This window comes from Rhyacophila brunnea, unplaced genomic scaffold (assembly GCF_057557595.1).
Source record: "Rhyacophila brunnea isolate RB1 unplaced genomic scaffold, BYU_Rbru_1.0 scaffold_13, whole genome shotgun sequence".
Lineage (NCBI taxonomy): Eukaryota > Metazoa > Arthropoda > Insecta > Trichoptera > Rhyacophilidae > Rhyacophila > Rhyacophila brunnea.
The window spans coordinates 6,014,910-6,038,390 of NW_028232785.1; the positions used below are offsets into that span (position 1 = coordinate 6,014,910).

Genomic DNA, 23,481 nt, shown 5'->3' on the forward strand with positions numbered 1-23,481 from the left:
TTAATTTTAAAGTTTGTATGCAAAACCTGACTGGGTGGGTTTAAAAAAATATTTTGTAGTTAAATCTCTTGTTGCAAAGCTAGTGCGCAATTCTGCATACTTTTTTATTTTTTTTATCATATAGTGCGTGAGTTATTCTATATGAAATATTTAATAAACGTTAAGTAGAACCACCCAACAAACTTTTTTAATTTTTAATTAAGTCATCAAGTTGTCTATTATTGGCTTACGTTTGTGCACGTGCTTTTTTTGTTTTATCGATTATATCGTGAGAGATATTATTTTTTAAATTTTAGGGACTTGATACTTGAACCATTAAATTTGCCTAAAATTTTTTTGTTTAGTGCATCCTATTAAGTTAATTTATGTAAACTTTTAGCACGATTTCAATTTTTTTTATCTCTTATATTAAGCTAGTAATTAGATGTTGAGTGGCCGTCAAGTTTTAAAACCAAACATTTTTTTTCCACATTTTTTAAATGCACACCTTTGAGTAATTTAATTACATGATTTTTCATAAAGTTTTTATTGTTTTTCTATTTAAATTACGCGAAAAATTCGCATTTTTCCATTTTCACTAAGTACCCCGTCAAAATGTCCTGAACAAAAACGACCGCATCCGTTTGGAACATCCAGTCAAAAGAGTCTCCTCAAAATAGCCAAAACGGTGTAAGGTGCACAAAATATGTCGGTTTATAATAGACTACCTCAAAATTGACAATCTGATTACACAAAAGTGTCAAAATTACAAAATCATTCAACTTTCTTAACATTTATCTATTTATTTATGATTTTGAATGGATCAATGTCAGTTTAATAAGGAAAAATGCAGTCAATTATATAATTATACTTACCTACTGTTTTTTAAAATGATCTGTAATAAAAATAAATACCGTTAAGTTATTAGAATACAATTAGGTATGCATACTTTTGAAAAATGCAATAGTTATGTTTTTATGCAACGATATTTTCTTCAAAAGATAATATTGGAATGACATTTATATTTTTTTTATATAAAGGGGTTAACTTGCAGGCACTTAACTCTTCCTAATAATATTTGCTTCTTCTTTTTCTCTGTTTCTCCAGGTGGTGCAACGTATGCTTGTAGTTCTGGTAGGTGTTATGTTAGGAGAGAAGTGTTAGTCACTTCATATTATGCTATTCAGAATCGATATCAAATAAAGTTTTGTAGGTTCTTTAAAAAGTTATTGCCTCTGACAGCTTCGACAATTGTTTCATGCAAATGGTTTTCTTTTGAATGTGTGTGTTTATGAGTTCTTAAACAACGTACCTACTTACATATCTGTTTACATTTATATTTAAACTCATCACGATTATGAGTTTTTAAATGACATATTTGTTTAGGTAAGTACTACTTACTTTCAAAATAAAATTCATCACACGCAAATGGTTTTTCTCCTGTTTCGTTTTATGAGCGTTAAGATGATTTTGTGCCGAGCCTCCGTATAAGTAGTCAATTTATTTAAAAGGTAATTCACCATTTTGTATCTTTACATATGTTTGAAGATTACTCCGTCGCGAGCATCCAAATGAGCATACATTGCATTTATAAGATTTTTCACGAGTATGTTCTATATAATAAGTACATATTCATTTCATGTCTTTTAAGACAACAATGTCGTAGGCATTTATATGAATATACATCGAATTTTAAAGGTTTTTCACCAGAATTTGTCATTTGTTAGTTTTTAAGATGACTTAGTTGCGAGCATCTATATGAACATACATTGCATTTATAAGGTTTTTCACCATCCACCAAAAATGGCCGCGTGGCTTAAGCGTTGGCATATTGCGTCAAGGGTCCCTATTTCCAATCCTCGGTCCGGAAAGTACGCATATTATTCGCGAAAATCTATATGAACATACATTGCATTTATTAGATTTTTCATCAGATTGTGTCATTTTGTGTCTTTTAAACCTTTAATTTGCAAGCATCTATATGAACATAAATCGCATTCGTTAGTGTGTGCACCAGTATTGTCATTCCACATGTTTTAAGACTACTAGGTTTTTTAAATGACATATTTGATTACATTTCAAAGTCATCACTCATTACACGCAACTGGTTTTTCTCCTGAATGTGTAAGTTTATGAGTTCTTAAACAACGTATTCGATACGATGCTGCCAAAAGTTGGTAAGTTGATAGTTTAGGTATTTTGAGTTTACCACGGATAATATGTCTATACTTATATACGTTCATGGCATTTATAAAGTTTTTCATTAGAATATGCCATTGTTTGTCTTCTAAAATATTAATTCGCGAGCATCTATATGTACACAAATCGCATTAATGAGGGTGTCCCCCGTTATGTTTCATATTATAGATTTTAATGTTTCTAGGTTGCGAGCATCTTTATAAACAATAATTGCATTGATAAGGTTTTTCAACACTATTTATTATCACTTTTGTCTTTTTAAACTACTGTGTTGCGAGCAGCTATATGTGCACTGATTAAATTTAGGTTCTTCGAAAGAATTTGTCATATCATGTCTTTTACGATTACTGCGGCCACCATTTATTCTGCTTTGCGAGAAACTGAAGATCGAGAAGGCTTGAAAGTTTTAGTCGCTCAAAGGATAACAAAATTTAACAGTGGTCAAGATCCTCAGCCATGAGTATACAACCAAGATGGGAATCGAAGACAACTAATTTGCGAGCATCTATATGAACTTTCATCGCATTTTAAAGGTTTTAATCAGTATTGCCATTCCATATGTTTTAAGCTTACTAGGTATTTTTAAATTACATATTTGATTATATTGGAAATCACATTCATCACACGCAAATGGTTTTTCTGCTTAATGTGTAAGTTCATACGTTCTTTCATTGAATAAGTTTATGTTATTTGAATATGTTTCTGATAATTCTTCCATATACTTTCTGTTGAAAATAATGTAATTTCTATGCCATTTTACCATAATATTTACAAACCTATTTCGGAAGTGCTATATTTCAACTAAACTATTGAAAAATAATAAAACTGTTAGGTAATAGTATTACAAAGATTTTACCACTGCGTATCATTAGTTAGATTCTTATCTAAATTAAAACTGTAAACATCTTCACAGTCTTCTGATGTTGGTAAATTGAACGATCAAGAGTTACGTATTTTTAGCATAATGAATAGCTGCTAAAGAAACTATGTTTTAAAAATCGGATGAACTTGATATTTTTATATGGCAAACGTATATAAGTATAGACATCTTATCCGTGGTAAACTCAAAATACCTAAACTATCAACTTACCAACTTTTGGCAGCATCGTATCGAATACGTTGTTTAAGAACTCATAAACTTACACATTCAGGAGAAAAACCAGTTGCGTGTAATGAGTGATGACTTTGAAATGTAATCAAATATGTCATTTAAAAAACCTAGTAGTCTTAAAACATGTGGAATGACAATACTGGTGCACACACTAACGAATGCGATTTATGTTCATATAGATGCTTGCAAATTAAAGGTTTAAAAGACACAAAATGACACAATCTGATGAAAAATCTAATAAATGCAATGTATGTTCATATAGATTTTCGCGAATAATATGCGTACTTTCCGGACCGAGGATTGGAAATAGTGACCCTTGACGCAATATGCCAACGCTTAAGCCACGCGGCCATTTTTGGTGGATGGTGAAAAACCTTATAAATGCAATGTATGTTCATATAGATGCTCGCAACTAAGTCATCTTAAAAACTAACAAATGACAAATTCTGGTGAAAAACCTTTAAAATTCGATGTATATTCATATAAATGCCTACGACTTTGTTGTCTTAAAAGACATGAAATGAATATGTACTTATTATATAGAACATACTCGTGAAAAATCTTATAAATGCAATGTATGCTCATTTGGATGCTCGCGACGGAGTAATCTTCAAACATATGTAAAGATACAAAATGGTGAATTACCTTTTAAATAAATTGACTACTTATACGGAGGCTCGGCACAAAATCATCTTAACGCTCATAAAACGAAACAGGAGAAAAACCATTTGCGTGTGATGAATTTTATTTTGAAAGTAAGTAGTACTTACCTAAACAAATATGTCATTTAAAAACTCATAATCGTGATGAGTTTAAATATAAATGTAAACAGATATGTAAGTAGGTACGTTGTTTAAGAACTCATAAACACACACATTCAAAAGAAAACCATTTGCATGAAACAATTGTCGAAGCTGTCAGAGGCAATAACTTTTTAAAGAACCTACAAAACTTTATTTGATATCGATTCTGAATAGCATAATATGAAGTGACTAACACTTCTCTCCTAACATAACACCTACCAGAACTACAAGCATACGTTGCACCACCTGGAGAAACAGAGAAAAAGAAGAAGCAAATATTATTAGGAAGAGTTAAGTGCCTGCAAGTTAACCCCTTTATATAAAAAAAATATAAATGTCATTCCAATATTATCTTTTGAAGAAAATATCGTTGCATAAAAACATAACTATTGCATTTTTCAAAAGTATGCATACCTAATTGTATTCTAATAACTTAACGGTATTTATTTTTATTACAGATCATTTTAAAAAACAGTAGGTAAGTATAATTATATAATTGACTGCATTTTTCCTTATTAAACTGACATTGATCCATTCAAAATCATAAATAAATAGATAAATGTTAAGAAAGTTGAATGATTTTGTAATTTTGACACTTTTGTGTAATCAGATTGTCAATTTTGAGGTAGTCTATTATAAACCGACATATTTAGTGCACCTTACACCGTTTTGGCTATTTTGAGGAGACTCTTTTGACTGGATGTTCCAAACGGATGCGGTCGTTTTTGTTCAGCACATTTTGACGGGGTACTTAGTGAAAATGGAAAAATGCGAATTTTTCGCGTAATTTAAATGGAAAAACAATAAAAACTTCATGAAAAATCATGTTATTAAATTACTCAAAGGTGTGCATTTAAAAAATGTGGAAAAAAAATGTTTAGTTTTAAAACTTGACGGCCACTCAAAATCTAATTACTAGCTTAATATAAGAGATAAAAAAAATTGAAATCGTGCTAAAAGTTTACATGAATTAACTCAATCGGATGCCTTAAACAAAAAAATTTTAAGGCAAATTTAATGGTTCAAGTATCAAGTCACTAAAATTTAAAAAATATTATCTCTCACGATCGATCGTCGATAATCGATAAAACAAAAAAAGCACGTGCACAAACGTCAGCCAATAATAGACAAATTGATGACTTAATAAAAAGTTAAAAAAGTTTGTTGGGTGGTTCTACTTAACGATCATTAAATATTTCATATTGAATAACTCACGCACTATATGAGAAAAAAAATAAAAAAGTATGCAGAATTGCGCACTAGCTAGGCAACAAGAGATTTAACTACAAAATATTTTTTTAAACCAACCCAGTCAGGTTTTGCATACAAACTTTAAAATTGAATAGCGCGCTGAATATAAGTGAAAAAGCAAAACAAAGTCGTGCACTAACGTTCACTACCAAGGCACAAGTGTTTACAATTTAAATTTAAGGAAAAACACATGTTTTGTGACACAAGTATCCAGCATTTAGCTGGGTCACCCAAATTGAAATGCGAATAACCCCCTTAATGTGCGTGCACAAACGAAAAAAACGCGTGCACAAACGTGCACTAACGATGCACAAACGAATGCACTCGAAAAAAGTTGAAATTTCAACATTGGGTGACCCAACCTTTAGCTGGAACACCCAATTTGAAATTGGAATTTTTCGGTTATTATAGGTGCACAAACGAAAAAAAATCGTGCACAAACGTGCACTAACGATGCACAAACAAATGCACGCAAAAAAAGTTAGAGTTTTAACATTGGGTGTTCCAGGTAAATGGACCTTATTTTTACAAAATTTTTATTAGGTCGTATTCTTATATTATTGTCTGGTACTCAGGCGCTTACGCCATGCGGCCATCGTGGGTGTCACGTCCGGTGGTTGTTTATCCAGTACAAATCCGGTACTTAGTCTAGGTCTACTTAGGTAGGCTAGGTCTCTTTTTATGTTGGAACAACGCGAAATTTTATGATGTTACAATAAATAATAATAAATAAAGATGTTCCAGTATTGAACGGCAACAAGTCAATAATTTGACATTATTTCGCGATATTGGTATCAAAATACTAGTAAAAATGGGCTCTTGTCGGTTTTGTAGAGAAACAACTCGAAAAAAATAATTTGGAAACCTAGGTAAGTACCTACCTTGAGAGCCAAAAAACCCATACGTATAAAATTTTACAATCTTTCAAACAAAACCAGTTTTGTACAGATCCATTTCGAATAGTTTCCATTTACAACTTTTATAGATTATAGGTAGGTACGTTTCAAATTTAGAGTAGATTAATAATTCTCACATGTATCCTTTTAAAACTTGTCAAATCTTGTGTAGGTACCCATTTTAAAATATTCAAAATATTAAAAAAATGATTAAGTAGGTATCTCAAAACTACGATTTTTATTTGTAACCGTTTCATACTGGGTCATTGATAATACTTAGGTACTTATGTAATTTTATTGTTTAACGTTACCTACAGTTCCCACGATAGGTAGGTACCTACGTTATGTGTTATTATTAGTGCTTAATGATCAAACATGTTTATTGTAATTTGCTAGCAGTTTATCCGCAGTTCAAAAGCATAATAATAGAATACGTGTATTAAATAAGGCTCTAAGTACCAAAAAGTAGTATTGTCTGTAGTTACAAAATACCGAGTCATTGCAGTAAAATTTCATGAAGCAGACCTTTTGAAAATGTAGTTTTACAGTGTGAAGCAATCGCGGCAGTTTCTATAATTTTAGGTATTAAGAACTCGCAAGTGTCAACACACCATCGTCAGCTATTTTATATTGAATGCCGTTGACCACTGCAGTGCTACTTACGCCATTATAAAAAAAACACGCCAACGGACTTACAACGTCGACAGGTTTAATTATTTTGCTGTATTTTTTTGACTTGCTTGAGGCATTTAGACTATAGTTGAAGTTATCGGCGTTGGTATGTAGAACATTTTTCTATAAAAATGTCAGTTTTTATTATTTTGGTACTTAGCGCCTTAATTAATACACGTATTCTATAATTATGATATTATATTCTTATGATACATCATTTTATTATCCACAGTACTTTTAAGCACGTGTTTAAAGGAATTTAATATTATAATACTCACTAGGTACCCACTTGTAATGATCGATAATGAATGCCGAATAGATGAAATGAATTCTTGAAACGTGTATATTATGTTTAGCCCGGATACTTCTTTACTCGAGACGGTTACATGCTATCGCCTTACCCGTTGGGTATTTCAGTTCTCATTATTTCTGAGTTCCCTAGTACCTATATTATAGGATTAAAATATCTTCCATTGTATGTATCTATGTGTAATTGAAGTGAACACCTTTGTCTTATATGAAGTAAATTCTACCTATTCCAAACTCTAGTCTAGAGGTACGAGGGTGGGTCAATAAGTCCTTAGAAAAGCCGACAGGTGGCGCGACTAGTACTGCAAGCGGTTTGTTTTCATGCAGCGGCACTACCGATTCAGTATGCTGGTAAGTTTCAATCAGATTGGTCGGATTGTTGTGTGTTTCTCGTACATTTAAAAAAAAAATGCTTGTGGAAAATGGAAAAATGGAAAATGGAAAAAATTGAGTTTAGAGTTGTTATTAAACATTTTAATATAAAAGGGTTAACAGCAAAGGAAATAAAAAATGAGTTGGATTTAGTTCACGGCATATCTGCTCCTTCACTTGCAACTATTTATAACTGGTTAAATGAATTTAAACGTGGTCGTACATCAACAAAGGATGAACCACGCTCAGGACGTCCTGTAGAGGTGACTACACCAGAAATGATCAATAAAATCCACGATATGGTGTTAAGTGACCGAAAATTAAAGTTGAGTGAGATAATTGAGGTTACAGGGATCTCAAAAGGTAGCGTCATTTCTATTTTACATGACAAATTGGGCATGAAAAATATTTCTGCAAGATGGGTGCCGCGTTTGCTCACAGTCGACAATAAACGCAGTAGGGTGGTGGCCTCTAAAGCCCTGTTGTCGCTCATGCAACGCAATCCGGATGAATTTTTTCGTCGCTTTGTGACTGTAGATGAAACATGGATACACCACTATACTCCCGAGACGAAAGAACAGTCAAAGCAGTGGATTGCGAAGGCAAACCATGTCCAAAGAAGGCGAAAACCGTAAAATCAGCTGGTAAGGTTATGGCTACTGTATTTTGGGATGCACGTGGAATTATTTTCGTTGACTATTTGGAAAAAGGAAAAACAATAACATGGGATTATTATGCATCTTTATTGGACCAGCTAAAAAACAAAATTGAAGAAAAACGGCCTCATTTAAACAGGAAAAAAATCCTCTTTCATCAGGACAATGCCCGTGTTCACACATGTTTACGATCAATGGCTAAAATTGAAGAATTGACGTTCGAATTGGTCGACCACCCACCGTATTCGCCAGATTTAGCCCCCAGTGACTTTTTCCTTTTCCCAAACTTAAAAAAATGGCTAAGTGGACAACGTTTTTTTCAAATGAAGAAGTCATCGATCGGACAAATGCTTATTTTGAGGACCTTCCGAAAACTTATTTTTCTGACGGTTTAAAAAAAATTGAGAAACGTCTAACCAAGTGTATTAAGCTCCAAGGAAATTATGTTGAGAAATAAAAAAAAAGTACAAAAATAAAACCTGTTTTAATGTTTTTTTCTAAGGAATTATTGACCCACCCTCGTATTTGCATAATGTTTGAGACTTGTTACCTATCGTAATAGATTTATGGGTTGTAACCATCTGTTTTTCGTCCTTCTCTCGACTTTTCGGGCTCGTTGCTTAGGTTACTTTCAACAGTGCCCGAAACGCAATTCGTATGATAATAATTAGCATTGTGTATTTGCATATCGTGGTCTGTGATCAGGTATCTGAATAGGCGGTTTGTGGCATTCCCAAATTTCATTGGTGCAGACGTTACTGATGATTCCAATATTATCTCCTGTATAAATTAAATAAAAACTTCTCTCTTATGATAATTCCTATAAGCTTAAATCTTATTTTTCATTTTCAGAATGCAATGAGAAATAGGGGAATTACTTAGCGTTGTTGCTTGTCTCAGAATAATATCAACAAGCCTACATGAGGCAATGGGATGAGCAAGGCCAAGTGATATTATTTTCAAGACGCAATGCAATGTACCTATGAAGGTCCGAGTCGGCAGCGGCAACTTACCGCCTGTTGAGATCTTCAACGAGGGTTTGCCGTCGTAATCTACTGCCCCAGAACCTGTAGTCATGGCTGCTTCACCTGGAATAATTGTTCGCACAGACGATGCGGTTATAGATTGCACTAGCCGAACACTTCCAGTAAATCGTCCAAAGAAAAAAAGCACTGACAGTGGCAAAATATTTCATTATATAACTATTATTATTATGATAAACTTTATTTTTATTACAGTAACAGGGGTAGGTAGTATTATTTATTTAAAAAAGAATACATTAGTAATATTAATATAATTTATTCCAAAAACAAAATTAGGTACATAAAAAATGATAACTAATGAGAGATACTCGTAAAATACAATTGAATAAATTAATCAAATAACAATCACATATTAAGTCATTCACTAGAATGGGCCCTTATGTCTTTTCATTCATCGGAATTGGCACGACAAGTTGAATTTTTTACATTATGATGGTTTAACAGAATGTGTCATTTTGTGGTTTTTCATAGTTTTATAATGCATACATGAATAGTCACATTCAACACACTTAAATTGTTTCTCACCAGAATGAGTCATTTTATGTGTTTTCATGCTACGTGACCATATACATGCGTATGAACATTGATCACATTTAAATGGTTTTTCACCAGAATGAATCATTTTGTGACATTTCATATGGTGGGAGCGGATACACGAGTAATTACATTCATTACAATGATATGACTTTTCACCAGAATGAGTCATTTTGTGTGTTTTCATTCTATAAGAATAAAAGCATGAAAAGTCGCATTCATCACATTTAAGAGGCTTTTCGGCAACATGAGACATTTTGTGTGATTTCATCTTACTAATTATTTTGCACGAAAAATCACATTGATCGCATTTAAACGGCATTTCAGCGGAATGAGTCATTTTGTGTATTATCATGTTACTTGATGTTATGCACGAAAAAATACATTCATCACAGTTAAACGGCTTTTCAACAGAATGAGTCATCTTGTGTCTTTTCATATTATCAGATCGAGCACATGTGTAATTACATTCAGGACATATAAATGGCTTTTCACCAGAATGAGTTAATTTGTGAGATTTCATAACATCAGACCGAGCACATGAAAAATGGCATCCGTTACATGTATACGGCTTTGCACCAGAATGAGTTAATTTATGTATTTTCATGCGATTAGATTCAATTGCCGAGTAATCACAATCATCACATGTAAACGGCTTTTCACCAGAATGAATCATAGAGTGTCTTTTCATGTTACTTGAAGATTTGCAAGAATAGTCACATTCATCACATTTAAATGATCTTAAACGTGCATTTTTAGTTATTTTCACATTTTTTTTGTGATAAAACGTTTTATGACGGTTCAATAAGTTTAATGATTCAAACAAATCATAACAAATACAGCAAACAAAATTTTCTTTGTGAAAAGCCATTTTTTGTAACTTTATAACCACTATTATCACTTTAGTGTTTGTTTCGTCTGAATGATTTTCGTTTCGTTCACCAGTGTTACAAGTACCGTACATATTTGATAATCTCACATTGTATTCTTCTATTTCTTTTTTAATGTCATGTTTATCAATCTGCATATCGTCGCAATGCGCTTGACGTACATCGATCACCTACAAAAATAAATTATACTAATTAACGGGGGACATGCTCAGCGTAGGTGAAAATGGAGTTTTTATTGCATTTTCAAACCACGACCCTTTACATTTCTTAAACGTTGTAGTTAATCTATTTATATAATTTTGAAGCCTTATTATCCTTTATATTTATTTTAAACATTTGATGACTGCATCAAGTATTATTATTACATAAAATAATGTTCTTTTAAACCTCTCGGTCTAATGTTTTAAAATATAGTCATATTTCAGTACATGGATGTGCAGTGGTGTTAAGATTTTATACATTTATTATTTTTTAAACGCATTTATAAAACCATTAGTACAATTTATGTCGACGTTATTATAGTGAAATATTTACGATAAAAAAATAATAAATGTAAAAAATCTTAACACCACTGCACATGCATGTACTGAAATATGACTATATTCTAAAAAATTAGAGCGAGAGGTTTAAAAGAATACTATTTTATGTAATAAAAATCTTTTATGCAGTCATCAAATGTTTAAAATAAATATAAAGGATAATAAGGCTTCAAAATTATATAAATAGATTATCTACAACGTTTAAGGAATGTCCAGGACCATGCTTTGAAAATGCGATAAAAGCTCCATTTTGACCTACGCTGAGCATGTCCCCCCTTAAGACATAACATGATTTAGTTTTATGGTTTGGTTGGGCAGGGTATAATTTATTTTTTAAAACTAACTAAAACTATCTGCAAATTGTAGTATCAAATACCTTTGAGTACATAAGAAAGTTTAATATGTACTATTTATGGCGGATCTGAAGGGTTTATATACACCCTTTTCTACTGATAGGTAGCTACATACCTGATTTACTGGACTGTCTTCCGAATATGAGCACCCAGGTTGTGTTTCTTCATAATTGGTTTGACGTCTCGTGTCTTCAACGAATTCTTCCTTGACAGTAAGTTGGTCAGACTCATTCTCAGATTTACTATTAGCAAGGTTCATTTCAGGTCGCTAAAAAGCAAATAGATACATATTATGTTATATGATGGAAATCGTATTAGGTTCGAAGAATATTGTAATAGTGTATATTGAGTACAAACATTTCTGCATGTTGAGTATTTTCACAGAAGTTCAATTGTCACAACAGCATCAACGCTAATCAATAGGTTGAAAGCTAAATATTATAATTTATCGGTTCATCCCCACTGATTTCAAGGCCTTCGCGAGAATCTCAAAAAAAACTAGACTGGACATAAAATTCCAGCCAGTATCTGGCTAATGTAATTCAATGGCGGCTCGCTAAGTTTCAAAATGTTCGCGACTACACTGAGGACGCGACATGCTGGTCTCCAAGTTTCTACTCCCCCATAAAATAGTGGTGTCAGTAACAGCAGATTCGATGAACAATCAAATTTAGGTACTTACCAAAATTGGTAGCACTGAACTCAACTGAACAAGCAATAACAAGCCAAGACACCAAAGGTTAAAGATGGGCGAACCGATTTTTAATATAAAATATGTGGCAGAAGTTGAAAAATACTCCTGCCTGTATAATTAGGTACAGGTGTCAGAATATTCCCGTAAAGATATTACTGAGAAATCTTGCAATGAAGTAGGAAGTAGGTCCAGTTTGAGGTTATGAGATTATTATTTCAAGTGTGTTTCATTTTCGCCGTGTGCGAAGCATCGGTCATTGGCCAGTTTATGAGTTCCGTCAGTAACTAGTTCGTCGGATTTTAGTTTCTCCATGAGCGAAAGGCCAAAGTTATTGCTTTAGTAGCCTAACAGCGGTAAATCTCTAAGGTGATATAGGTACTAATCAAATAATTCTTAGTGAGTTTCAATAAAATTAGTGAAATTTATTATGTATATTGGTTTAGCTGGCATGTTTTAATTTTTCACAAACTTTGTTCTCACACAAATTCATGTGATGTTATTATTACGAATTAAATGTGTAGGGATTGTTTACAAAGCAAGTTTGGTTACACTGTTGAACATGTCGATAGATCTACAGGACCGCTTGGCCAAATCAACAAACAAGTTAAGTGAGGCTTGTGAAATAATTCAGTAGGTAGGTACCTATTGGAAAACTTACCCCGACAGTGCAGCCAGTAATGACAGCATTCTCTTGTTTTATACAAATGGCGGCTGAGCTGTTCGGATGCAATATTGGCACATCAAACCAATGCTCCCCGCCTGCATCATGGTTAAATTCATCTTGTTCGCGCTTTATATCCATTTTAGGTCTTTAAAACAATGATCTGTCACGGAGTACTAGCGTGTCAAAATAATATAATATGTAATCAAATTGACATCCGTGACAATAGACTCAAGGCCATAGACAAAAGTTTTGGTATTGCTATTTGGAGGTAAGTCACACCTAAAATTAGTGCTGCCAACCATACTATAATGTTTCCTTTTATCTGATATAATGTTAACGAGCTGTTTCCTTTCGAAGCCTTTTGTTTTTACCTATCCAATAATTCTTTTTTCTCGACTCCCTAAATTAAAACTTTCGAAATTATAGATTTTTGCACCAAATTATGATGATAATTTATTATGTAAGTACGGAAAAGCCGAAATTATTGTACATAGGTACGCCTACAATGGCTGAACGGCTTACGCGTCAGGTTATAATCTCGTGGGTCCCATGTCCCATGTTTAAAACCTGGGTCTGGCAAATTCATAATACCTAATAATATTATTATGTTATATTGTTTATTACTGTGTGTTTGGTGTGAGAGTACGGAGGTAATAAGTTGAGCAAGTGGCCCATTTTTCGTTAAAACAAAAATCGGTCAATCTTTTTCGGACTTTGCCGCCGTGTAAACAGCACTCGAAATGGAAAATTTTACGAACCGGCAGTCCGATGTTGTCATTTGTGACATGAAGTCACCCGACGACATAACGTAATTGTGACGTATGCTCAATTCACGTATCGAGGCGAGCCGCCCAATGCACACGGCTCAGCATAGATATTTTTTATGCTGAAACACCTATTTGTGTATGGGGACAATGAATAACGCCAGTATTAGAGTAGCGTTAATTTCTCGAAGACTATTGATTCACTCCAGTAGTACCTACGTCACAATGATGTCATATCGCCGGGCGGCGTCAACTCACCAATTACAACATATTAAGGCCCCGGAACGCGATACGGGTATTTACGACAATAATGGCTGTATCATTTTTGTTAAAATAACTACAGATATGGGAATTTCGCAGTCGATGGGCAGTATTTTTGTTGTTTCTAGTAGGTACTTCAAAAAGCCATTTTCGTCATAGAGGTCAGACACAGGGTATTAACATTCGACAATCGATGTGTGTTTGCCAGACCCAGGATTCGAGCCTAAGACCCACTTTGATTTACCAACATTCAAGTCAATTACAAATTACCAAGTCGAGTTCAAGTCCAAGTCATAGGGACCAACACGTAAAGTAGTTAAGACGTATATTATGTATCCGACCATGTCCGATCCTAATAGGATCATATGGGCCTCCACAGAGTGGAGGTTTGTATTAACAGTTTTTTTTTACGAGAAATGGATGTCAGCCACTTGCTAAACCTATTAGATCCATACCCTGACTCACGCACAAATTGAAAAAAAAATAGGTGTACTTGCCAGACCCAGGATTAGAACCTGGGACCTATGGCGTGATAGTCCAACGCTTAAGCCGCGCGACCACCGTGGGCGTTATATATACTTATACTATGTATATATATATTATGTATACTTATTTTTATACAATATAGTGAACATTATCTTCATTTAACAATAAAACTAAAAAAAATAAGCCGAAGCGAATAAATGACAAATTGTGTTGCATAAGGGAATATTAATTTTATTCAGCATTTTATTTTACTACATTAAAACTAACTACATTTATATACTTAAGTACTTTAGATAATTAATTGATAAAGGTGAATTATGAACATAATACATTATTGATGAACACTACTTTAAAAAATTCAAACTTATTTAATGTAGAATAGTTATGTAAGGATAAGTTTTTGGTTGAGATTATAACAATTTTTATTGTTTAAATTCCTTAAAGTCACTTGAATAAAATATTTCAGTCAAAGTATACTTCGTTTCATATATCAGTTAATTTTATAACTATCAATAATACATATTATACTAATAATAGAAAATGTATGTGACTTTCGTGGTGCAGTGCGTTGGGCTCTGGCCTTCCATCTGGGAGCTCTGGGTTCGATTCGGTGAGGACACAAAATATTTATCTGATTTTCACAAAGCCTGTGTGTTTTTGATTGTTCAAAATTACTAACTACCACAGTGTACAAAAAGCAAGGACATAGTTAACTCATTCGACGCGGATGACACGGCTGCCGTGTCCCCGTTAAGCGGCCGATCGATCCAATTAACATGTTATTTAAAATACGGTAATTAAAAAGTAATTAAAAGTTACGCAGCGATTGTGTTAAGCGTCAATGACATTCGGCTACTTTACAAGCTGCTTGTCGAATTTAAAAGCAGATGATTCAGCTACTGCGATTGTGATGATGACACACAAAACTTTTCATTCGCTGAGAAGCCACAAGCTAGCGACTATTTTGACAGAACGTAGTTGCAGATCATAGACAATAGATAATATACACAAGCTAGCGAGTTGAAATCATAATAATATTGTGTTGTTTACTTTTATCGGGCTCTAGCGCTACGAAGTGGAACGTAAATGAACGTAAAATGCTTGCCGTTTGCTTTCCATTTTAAAACGTCAAAAAGGTAAATGTGAAAATGAGTAGTTCGTTTTTTTACCGGGAGGTCGCTACCGTCTCTCTACTGCGCAGACGCAGTAGGCCCACACGCTACCGTGTAAGCTTGTAAGTGCTCAGCCGTAGTGGTTTGGCGGGCGCGGCGCGCCGGCGTCTTGCGAAACTCAAACGTATAACCGTGTGTGAAATGTTCGTAGATAGTGTCTTTTTTTGAGGCATAATACACACGACTATTCCTTTGAGTTTCACAAGACGCCGCCAAATCACTACGGCCGAGCACTTAAGTTGACCGGATAACAACTTTTCTCGGTAGATTGTTTATAATCTGCTTGTTAGCTTGTTCGATGATGACACTGTGCGAGTTTATGAGCAGATTGTAAATTCGCCAACAAGCAGCGTATAAAGTAGCTCAATGTCATTGACGCTTTAGGTAATAATAAACAATAAAAAAAGAAATATTATTTGTTTAAAAAATAATAAAATAATCCGGTAAATACAGATAACTATTAGGTACCATCATTGCCCACTGAAGAAGGAAGCCGATACATTACACGACTGGTCCTACTTTTCGTCCCTCCCGTTGTCTGTGGATGACCTGTCATTGTCTATAAATAGAGTGCTCATACTGACGCGTCTGTCGTGTTCACTTGTCGGGGTATTCTTAGTTTCCGACTTCTTTCAGATTATTTTAACGTATCTTGGAGACCTTGGTGTTCATCTGATTTAGTGGTTATGTGTTATTAATAATTGGAAGTGACGATCAAAACAAGTAAACTTCTTCTGTGTGTAATAATATCATAATACACTAGGACGTTAGTCAATGTGGCAGTAGATTCTAAACGACAATAACTAATAATATATTTATACTCTTCAGTCAGTTTAGAATACCAAACTCTGCTTGCAAGTACGTTATCAATAGATGGTATGGCAGTGGACCACTCGTTGCTTGTGCAAAAAGTTATGCTCGGGATTTATTAATCTAAAGATGCCGGTGGTACCATACAATGAAATATACGCACTCACTTTTGAACAAAACCAAAAATATAAAATCATGTACACAGATATAAAAGTATATAATTAGACAAATACTTATATAGAGTAAGCGGTGTGACGTACATAGCAATATATATATACATACACGGACGTAATTATGCAGAAAGTAGCCAGTCCACAAAAAATAAAAAAAATAGATATGATATAGATCAGATGCGGGAAGGTTTTCTCTACATTCTGCTGAAAATAGCCAAGCCGCAAATAAATATTCTTGAAATAAAATACTATTTACCATTTGACATTATTCACATACATTTTTAACAATCATTTTGTTACTAAAGTGCCATTATCTCAGCTCGACATTATTGTGGACTGGCTACATTCTGCATAACTACGTTCAATTAATATGCCAAGCCGTTACTAGCCCATATTTTTAATTAAATTATCAATGACTTTGTCAGTCATCGTTTACTAGACTTTCATGTCATCTTAAATGGTTTCAAGTCGTTTGATTTTCAACTTGAGAAATTGGATTTGTCACAATTGTTAAATCATTTTTCAACTCAGAATGCCGCAAATTATGTAACTTCATACTACTAAACCGTATACATGAATAATTACACACAATACATTTAAACGGCTTTTCACCAGTGTGGGTCATTTTATGTCTTTTCATGCTACTGGAGTGTATGCACGAATATTCACATTCGCTACACTTGTAAGGTTTTTCGCCAGAATGGATCATTTTGTGTGATTTCATGCTTCCAGACTGTCGACACGAGAAATCACACTCCCCGCATTTAAATGGTTTTTCATTTGTATGAGTCAATTTGTGTAATTTCATGTCAGAATACCTTATGCACGAATAAAAACAATCATCACAACTGAATGGTTTTTCACCAGAGTGTATCATTTTATGTGTTTTTAAACTACCAGATTCTATGCAAGTAAAATTGCAATCTTCACATTTGAATCTCTTCTCGCCAGAATGCGTCATTTTATGAGTCTTGATGTTACCAGATTGTATACAAGAATAGTTACATAAATCGCATTTAAACCGTTTTTCACCAGAATGAGTCATTTTGTGTGATTTCATATTACTGGAAGTTATACATGAAAAATTACATTCAAGACATTTAAATGGCTTTTCACCAGAATGAGTGAGTTTGTGTGCTTTCATTGCGCTAGAAGTAATACATGAATAATCGCATTGATCACATATAAAGGGATTTTCACGAGTATGAGTTCTTTTGTGTGATTTCATGCTACCAGATCCCACACAGGTGAAACTACATTCATTACATTTTAATGGTTTTTCACCAGAATGAGTCATTTTGTGTGATTTCATGTTACCCAACTGAATACATGAGTAATTACATTGGTCACATTTAAATGGTTTTTCACCTGAATGCGTCATCATATGTTTCTTTAAATCGCAAGGGTATTTACACGAGTAATGACAAATATCACACTTATACCGTTTCACACCAGAATTAGTTATTTTAGGTGTTCTTTTTTTATGATTTGCTTTGTGAGTAATTAGTTTATCAAGCGATGCAAAAAAATTAAAACAAATACCGCAAACAAAATTTTCGTCATAAAATAAAGTTTTTTCTAACAGTATAACAGCTACTAATACAGAAGGATCTGTGACATTAGATCGATTAATCTTATGTTTACCAGTACGACAAACGACATCTATACTAGTGAATCTTTCATTATCGTTGAGTTCTTTTATTATAAATTGTTCGTCCAGTTGTATTTCATCGGGAGGTGTTTGCACTTCTGATTTACTCCACGACGAAGCGGTTGTAGCAAGAGGCTAAAATATCATTTTTAAAACAAATTAAATCAATAGCAAACATATACAATTACCAAGCATAGTCTAGTAGACTTGTATCTCCCCACCACTGGTTTGCAGATTTTTTTTACTTTCTGGTCCACAAATGATTGACGCCCAAAAATTCTAACCAATTCGTAATTTAAAAAAAATAACTAGGTACTGTTAAGCGTCATTTACATTGAGCTTCTTTATGAGCTGTTTGTTGGCGAATTTATAATCTGCCTGTAAAGTCGCCCGGTGTAATCATCGAACAAGCTAACAAGCAGGTTGTAAACACTCTACCGAGAAAAGTTGAAAGCCGGTCAACTTTACACGCTACACGCCGGCGTGTGCGTCTGCGCAGTAGCAACTTCCCGGTTAAAAAACGAACTGTCAAAATAGTCGCTGGCTTGTGGCTTCTCAGCGAATGGAAAGTTTTGTGTGTAATCATCAAATCGCAGTAGTTGTCGCCCGCTTTTAAATTTGCCAACAAACAGCTAATAAAGAAGCTCAATGTAATTGACGCTTTACGCCCATGATTATTGGGCCTCTCCCGATAGTCTAAATTACGTAATTATTAGGTGTAACCATGTTACCTGACCTAGTCAACAATGGGCGTATGTACGTCCAAAATTCCTTGATTAACTGTCAAAATATCCAATATGTACCTACTTAGCACGTAAGAATTTTATCTAGTTATAATAATTTTATGTCAGGAAAGAATGTGATTGGGCCGAATAAAAGAGACGAAATCCAAAGAAATTTAATATTAAGAAGTATGTAAAAAAAAAGATGGCAACACTGCTCAATATAAAAAAGTCAGTCTAGGGTCGCCAACTAAGGAGTGAACATCGGCCCAACAACTCGGAGAGTTAAACAGATACATAATCGAGCATGGGAGTGAAAAATGGGATACGGAGTAAAAGGCCATAGATTAAGAGTTGTGAACGATAACAATTATTAATAACGAGACTAAAATTAGGAGCATAAAACATTTGGAAGTGTAACTAACATTAGTAATCTAAGAATATAAATCGACCAAAATACAACGAGTTTCATTTAATCCTACCATGAAACAAATTTCAATTGAATTAATTTTGTGAATCTTGTATGAATTTTATGTATGTCGCTTAAAACGATTCAAATGGAATGGTACCATATTAAATTTCAAAGCTTAAAAATTATGAAACTATTTACAGATAAATGAATGTATTTGTTTACCTACTATATTGTAAATCATAATCATCAATAAAGACTTATTTAACAAACGTATAAGAATGTGGTGACTACCAGAGTAGTTAGGTATTTATTTGATGACAATACATCGTTCAAATAGCTACCTAAGCTCTGGATCTGTTAAAAACGTATATGATTGTAAGTACATTCACTGAAAGACACAAGTGGATGGATTTATTTTTTTTAGTTTTAGTTTTATTTTCTCTAGTGGATGTAGGTGTCATGTATACGTTTTACACATTTGAAAATTTGAACAAACTATTTCTGACGTTAGTAAAATTATGTGATCCTTAGTTAGGTACCACTTGAATATATCACTAGTTAAATTATCCTCAACTAAAAAAAAATACATCAAAAAACTTTGACCTCAATTTACTCAAAACTTTGATTTTATAACATAACTCCTTCATCCAGTTGTCTTAATTGTTAAAAAAAAATGTGATAATATATTGTAGCTACCAGATTTGATGGCGTGATCTTTGAATTTGAGCAACCAGGCTGAGGATCTTCTGAATAGTTTTGGCGTTCAGTGTCTTCAACAAACTCGCTCTTGATATCAATAAGTTGAAGGTCGGTCTCAGATTTTACAGCATCCAGGTCTGTTGAAGAGTTCTAAAAGAATAATATAAATTAAATTCAAATTAGATATATTATAATATCAGTAGCGAAAAACCCTACAGCAATGACGATAACGTCCATTCAAATCTGTTTAGGTTTATACAATATGAGGCATCTAATTACAAAAAGCGACAGTCCACAATTCAATATTTTCGGGAAACAACGTTTTTATGTTTCAAGCTTCAATTATTTGTATTAACATGAGATTATTTTTTCCGTTGTATTCTATGTCGAAATAAGAACCAAATGGCAATTTGTTTCAGCCGATAAGCTCTTAAATGTAATAAATATAGGCAAAGCAAAATTGGACGTAGCGCTATTTGTACCTCACTTTAAAATTTATGTCGCATAAGGCACATAATTCCGTGGCACTGTCTTGAGTTTACCAGATGCTACAACATGGGAGACACCCTTTTCAATATTGAACGTTCCCTTATTGGTTGACTTAAACACGCGTGAAATCAACCAAGCTTTAAATATTATGAAACACGGACTTGGCGCATTTTGTAATCAATCGAGACTTAAAATATATTTTTTTGTAGGTTTATGTCGCGTTTTGGAATTCATACATCAATACATATTGTGTAAAATTATACAAAAAATACGTGCGTATTTTTTTTTTCGATTTTGACCAAATGTGGACTTTAAGCTTTTTGGAATTAGACGCCTCATATAATATAGTGGTCAAAAGTTACACAAACAAATTGACCAATATCATTGTCGTAAACGACATTCTTTGTATTATCATGCCATCCTTTAGGCCCGTTTCAGACGGGACACCGGTATCGCGCTCGTATATAATAAGGAGGCCTTTGTATTCGAATAAAGGACCTTTGTATTTTGTTTATGAACGCCCCAGAGCTAATGAGACAACGCGTGTCTGGTACACTTTTCCGTCGGCCGCTACATTCTCAAGCCGCCGATACACTTGTTTTTATTACCGCAGCCAGTTCTAATTTATAACGCGAAATTATGCGTTGACTTATTAGCTCTTGGCGTGCATAAACATAATACAAAGGCCAATTCATTCGAATACAATGGCCTCCTATATTATATCGAGCGCGACACCGGTGTTCCGTCTGAAACGGGCCTTTGAGCCGTTTCACACGAGACACCAGTATCTCTAGACGCTGCATCTACACATTAATTAATGGGAGCGTTCAGACTAAGACAATAGTGCATGGACCCCATATCATGAAGCGTGCCCTTACCTATCGCTGAGGTTAAAGGCAGTGTGATGTTCTACAGTAGTGTTTCCTAAATGGTTTAAATACATCAAAAATAATTATAAAATAAAATCGCATATGATAATAATCATTTAATTATATTATATTCATCATACCTATTCCATCATACAGCCAGAATAGTGTTAAATGAAAGCTAATAGCGCTTTATTGGAGCACATTTGTGGTGTGTGTTTATCTCACTCAACTGGTCGACCAGCCATGCCGCCCCCCCCCCCCCCCTAAGCCCGGGCCCCTAGGCTGGAGCAACCGTCAACGGAAACAGCGTCCGATACACTTTTTATTACAGCAGCCAGTTTTCATGTATTCTTTGTTTGTATTTCTAGAATATTGTCATCTGCCACCTACCCATTACAGTTCAGTGAAAACATACGTCTTAAGCTATGTAGCAACAAACTATTTTGACAGCCTCGATAATAAAAAGTACATGCATATTCTGACTTTAACAATCGATGAATTGCACACGTGGTTGAACAATATTGCTGGCATTGTAAAAATAACATTTTTGGCCGTAAATGTCATCATTTGTCTTTATTACACACAATGTGTTGTTTGTTTGTCTTTCGAACCAATAACATTATTAATGGACAACGCACTCAATACAGTAGCTAGCAAGTGAATTCGCGCATAGCGACATTCGCACGTGTATAGGTAGACGTCACGCAATTTCCATTATGCGATGTCACGCATCGGGAATTTACAGGTAGCAATATCACCTTTATTGTAATGGCGTTAGAACAGTGTTTCTAGTGTCAATGTTCATTTGAGCGAACCAGTTCGAACCGAGCCATTCGGCAGACCCGACAAAAAGCATCGGGAATTTATAGCAATATCAGTTTTATTGTAATGGCATTAGAACAGATTATGCCATTCGGCAGACCCGACCAAAAAGTGAGTGTCATTTTTTCCAGATGCTTCGTCCATATTAACGTCATTGTTTCGAGCAGATATGACTATTCAACTATCATAATTATCGAAATTGGGAAACACCATTGCCGACTCATGGAAACACATTATATTAAGACATATCAGGTGAAAACGTCAGATTTTTTTAAAAATACCAACCTCAAAAACGGAAGTGTCATCGTCGGCTTTCTCTTGTTTTATATGAGTAGCTTTATCAGGGCTGTGGGAATGAACTATTGGTACATCAAACCAATGCTGCACGTCTGCTTTAGATTCGAATTCATCTGGTTTACCCTTTACGTCCATGTTTAGTATCTTGTAAGCGCGTGTGAGATTATGTCATGTCTTAATTGCCATAAAATATAGATAACTAATACCTATATTAGTCTATGGTCCCTACCTAGGATGTTCATGTAACGACGTCAAAAAATCATTTTTAAAAATCATTAGCTAGCTTTATGATAGTATTAGCATAGTAAATTTTAATATAGATTATGTATGTATTTTATAAAAATTTAATTTCATGTCTTCAAAGTTAAATTGTGAAGTTAGATGAGTTCAATTCTGTTCGCCAAAAGTTAAATGAATGTATTAAAATAAATACTAAAATGTGGTCCAGTAAAAACTACATTTTTTAGGTATTAGGCAAACTAATACTAATGCCATTCAAATAATAATAAATGATAGAATTAAAATTCGTGTTTCCCTGAAATAGACACGTAGGTATAATAAATGACCAAATGTGTCAATGAATGTTTTAAAATAAATACCCACTAAAATGTAGTCCAGTAAAAACTACATTAATTATTAAGCAAACTTAATGAAAAGAAAGAAAGAATAATAAATTATTAAAATTCGTGTTTTCCTGAAAAAGAAACGTATAATAAATGACAGAATGTGACAATGAATATAGGTACCTACCTAATACAAAAATGTAGTCCAGGAAAAACTACATTAGGCAATATATTGCTAATTAAAAAGTGGATAAAATAATTGAGTAGACTATTTTCAAAGTTCACTTTGTCCATTTTGTTTGGTTTAGAGATATTCACTAAAAACG

At 33.7% G+C, this 23,481-nt stretch overlaps 2 protein-coding genes across 2 annotated transcripts in view; one reads left to right on the forward strand and one right to left on the reverse strand.

Moving 5' to 3' along the window:
* The window catches only part of LOC147076245 (RNA polymerase-associated protein CTR9 homolog), a 578,712-nt gene that overhangs the window by 406,101 nt on the left and 149,130 nt on the right, over window positions 1-23,481 (forward strand). The gene's annotated exons all lie outside the window — the stretch shown is intronic.
* Window positions 5,068-13,138, reverse strand: LOC147076264 (uncharacterized). Its single transcript, XM_085940365.1, has 3 exons — window positions 12,960-13,138; window positions 11,723-11,875; window positions 5,068-5,079 (listed from the first exon to the last, which is right to left on the reverse strand). The coding sequence occupies exons 1-3, from the start codon at window positions 13,101-13,103 to the stop codon at window positions 5,068-5,070; spliced, it is 309 nt and encodes a 102-aa protein (XP_085796491.1). The 5' UTR covers window positions 13,104-13,138.

Coding starts and splice junctions, on each gene's coding strand:
- LOC147076264 (XM_085940365.1), bottom strand. CDS start 13,103: ATGGATATAAAGCGCGAACAAGATGAATTTAACCATGATGCAGGCGGG. Junction 11,876..12,959: donor TTACTGGCTGCACTGTCGGG/GTAAGTTTTCCA, acceptor TTTGCTTTTTAG/CGACCTGAAATGAACCTTGC.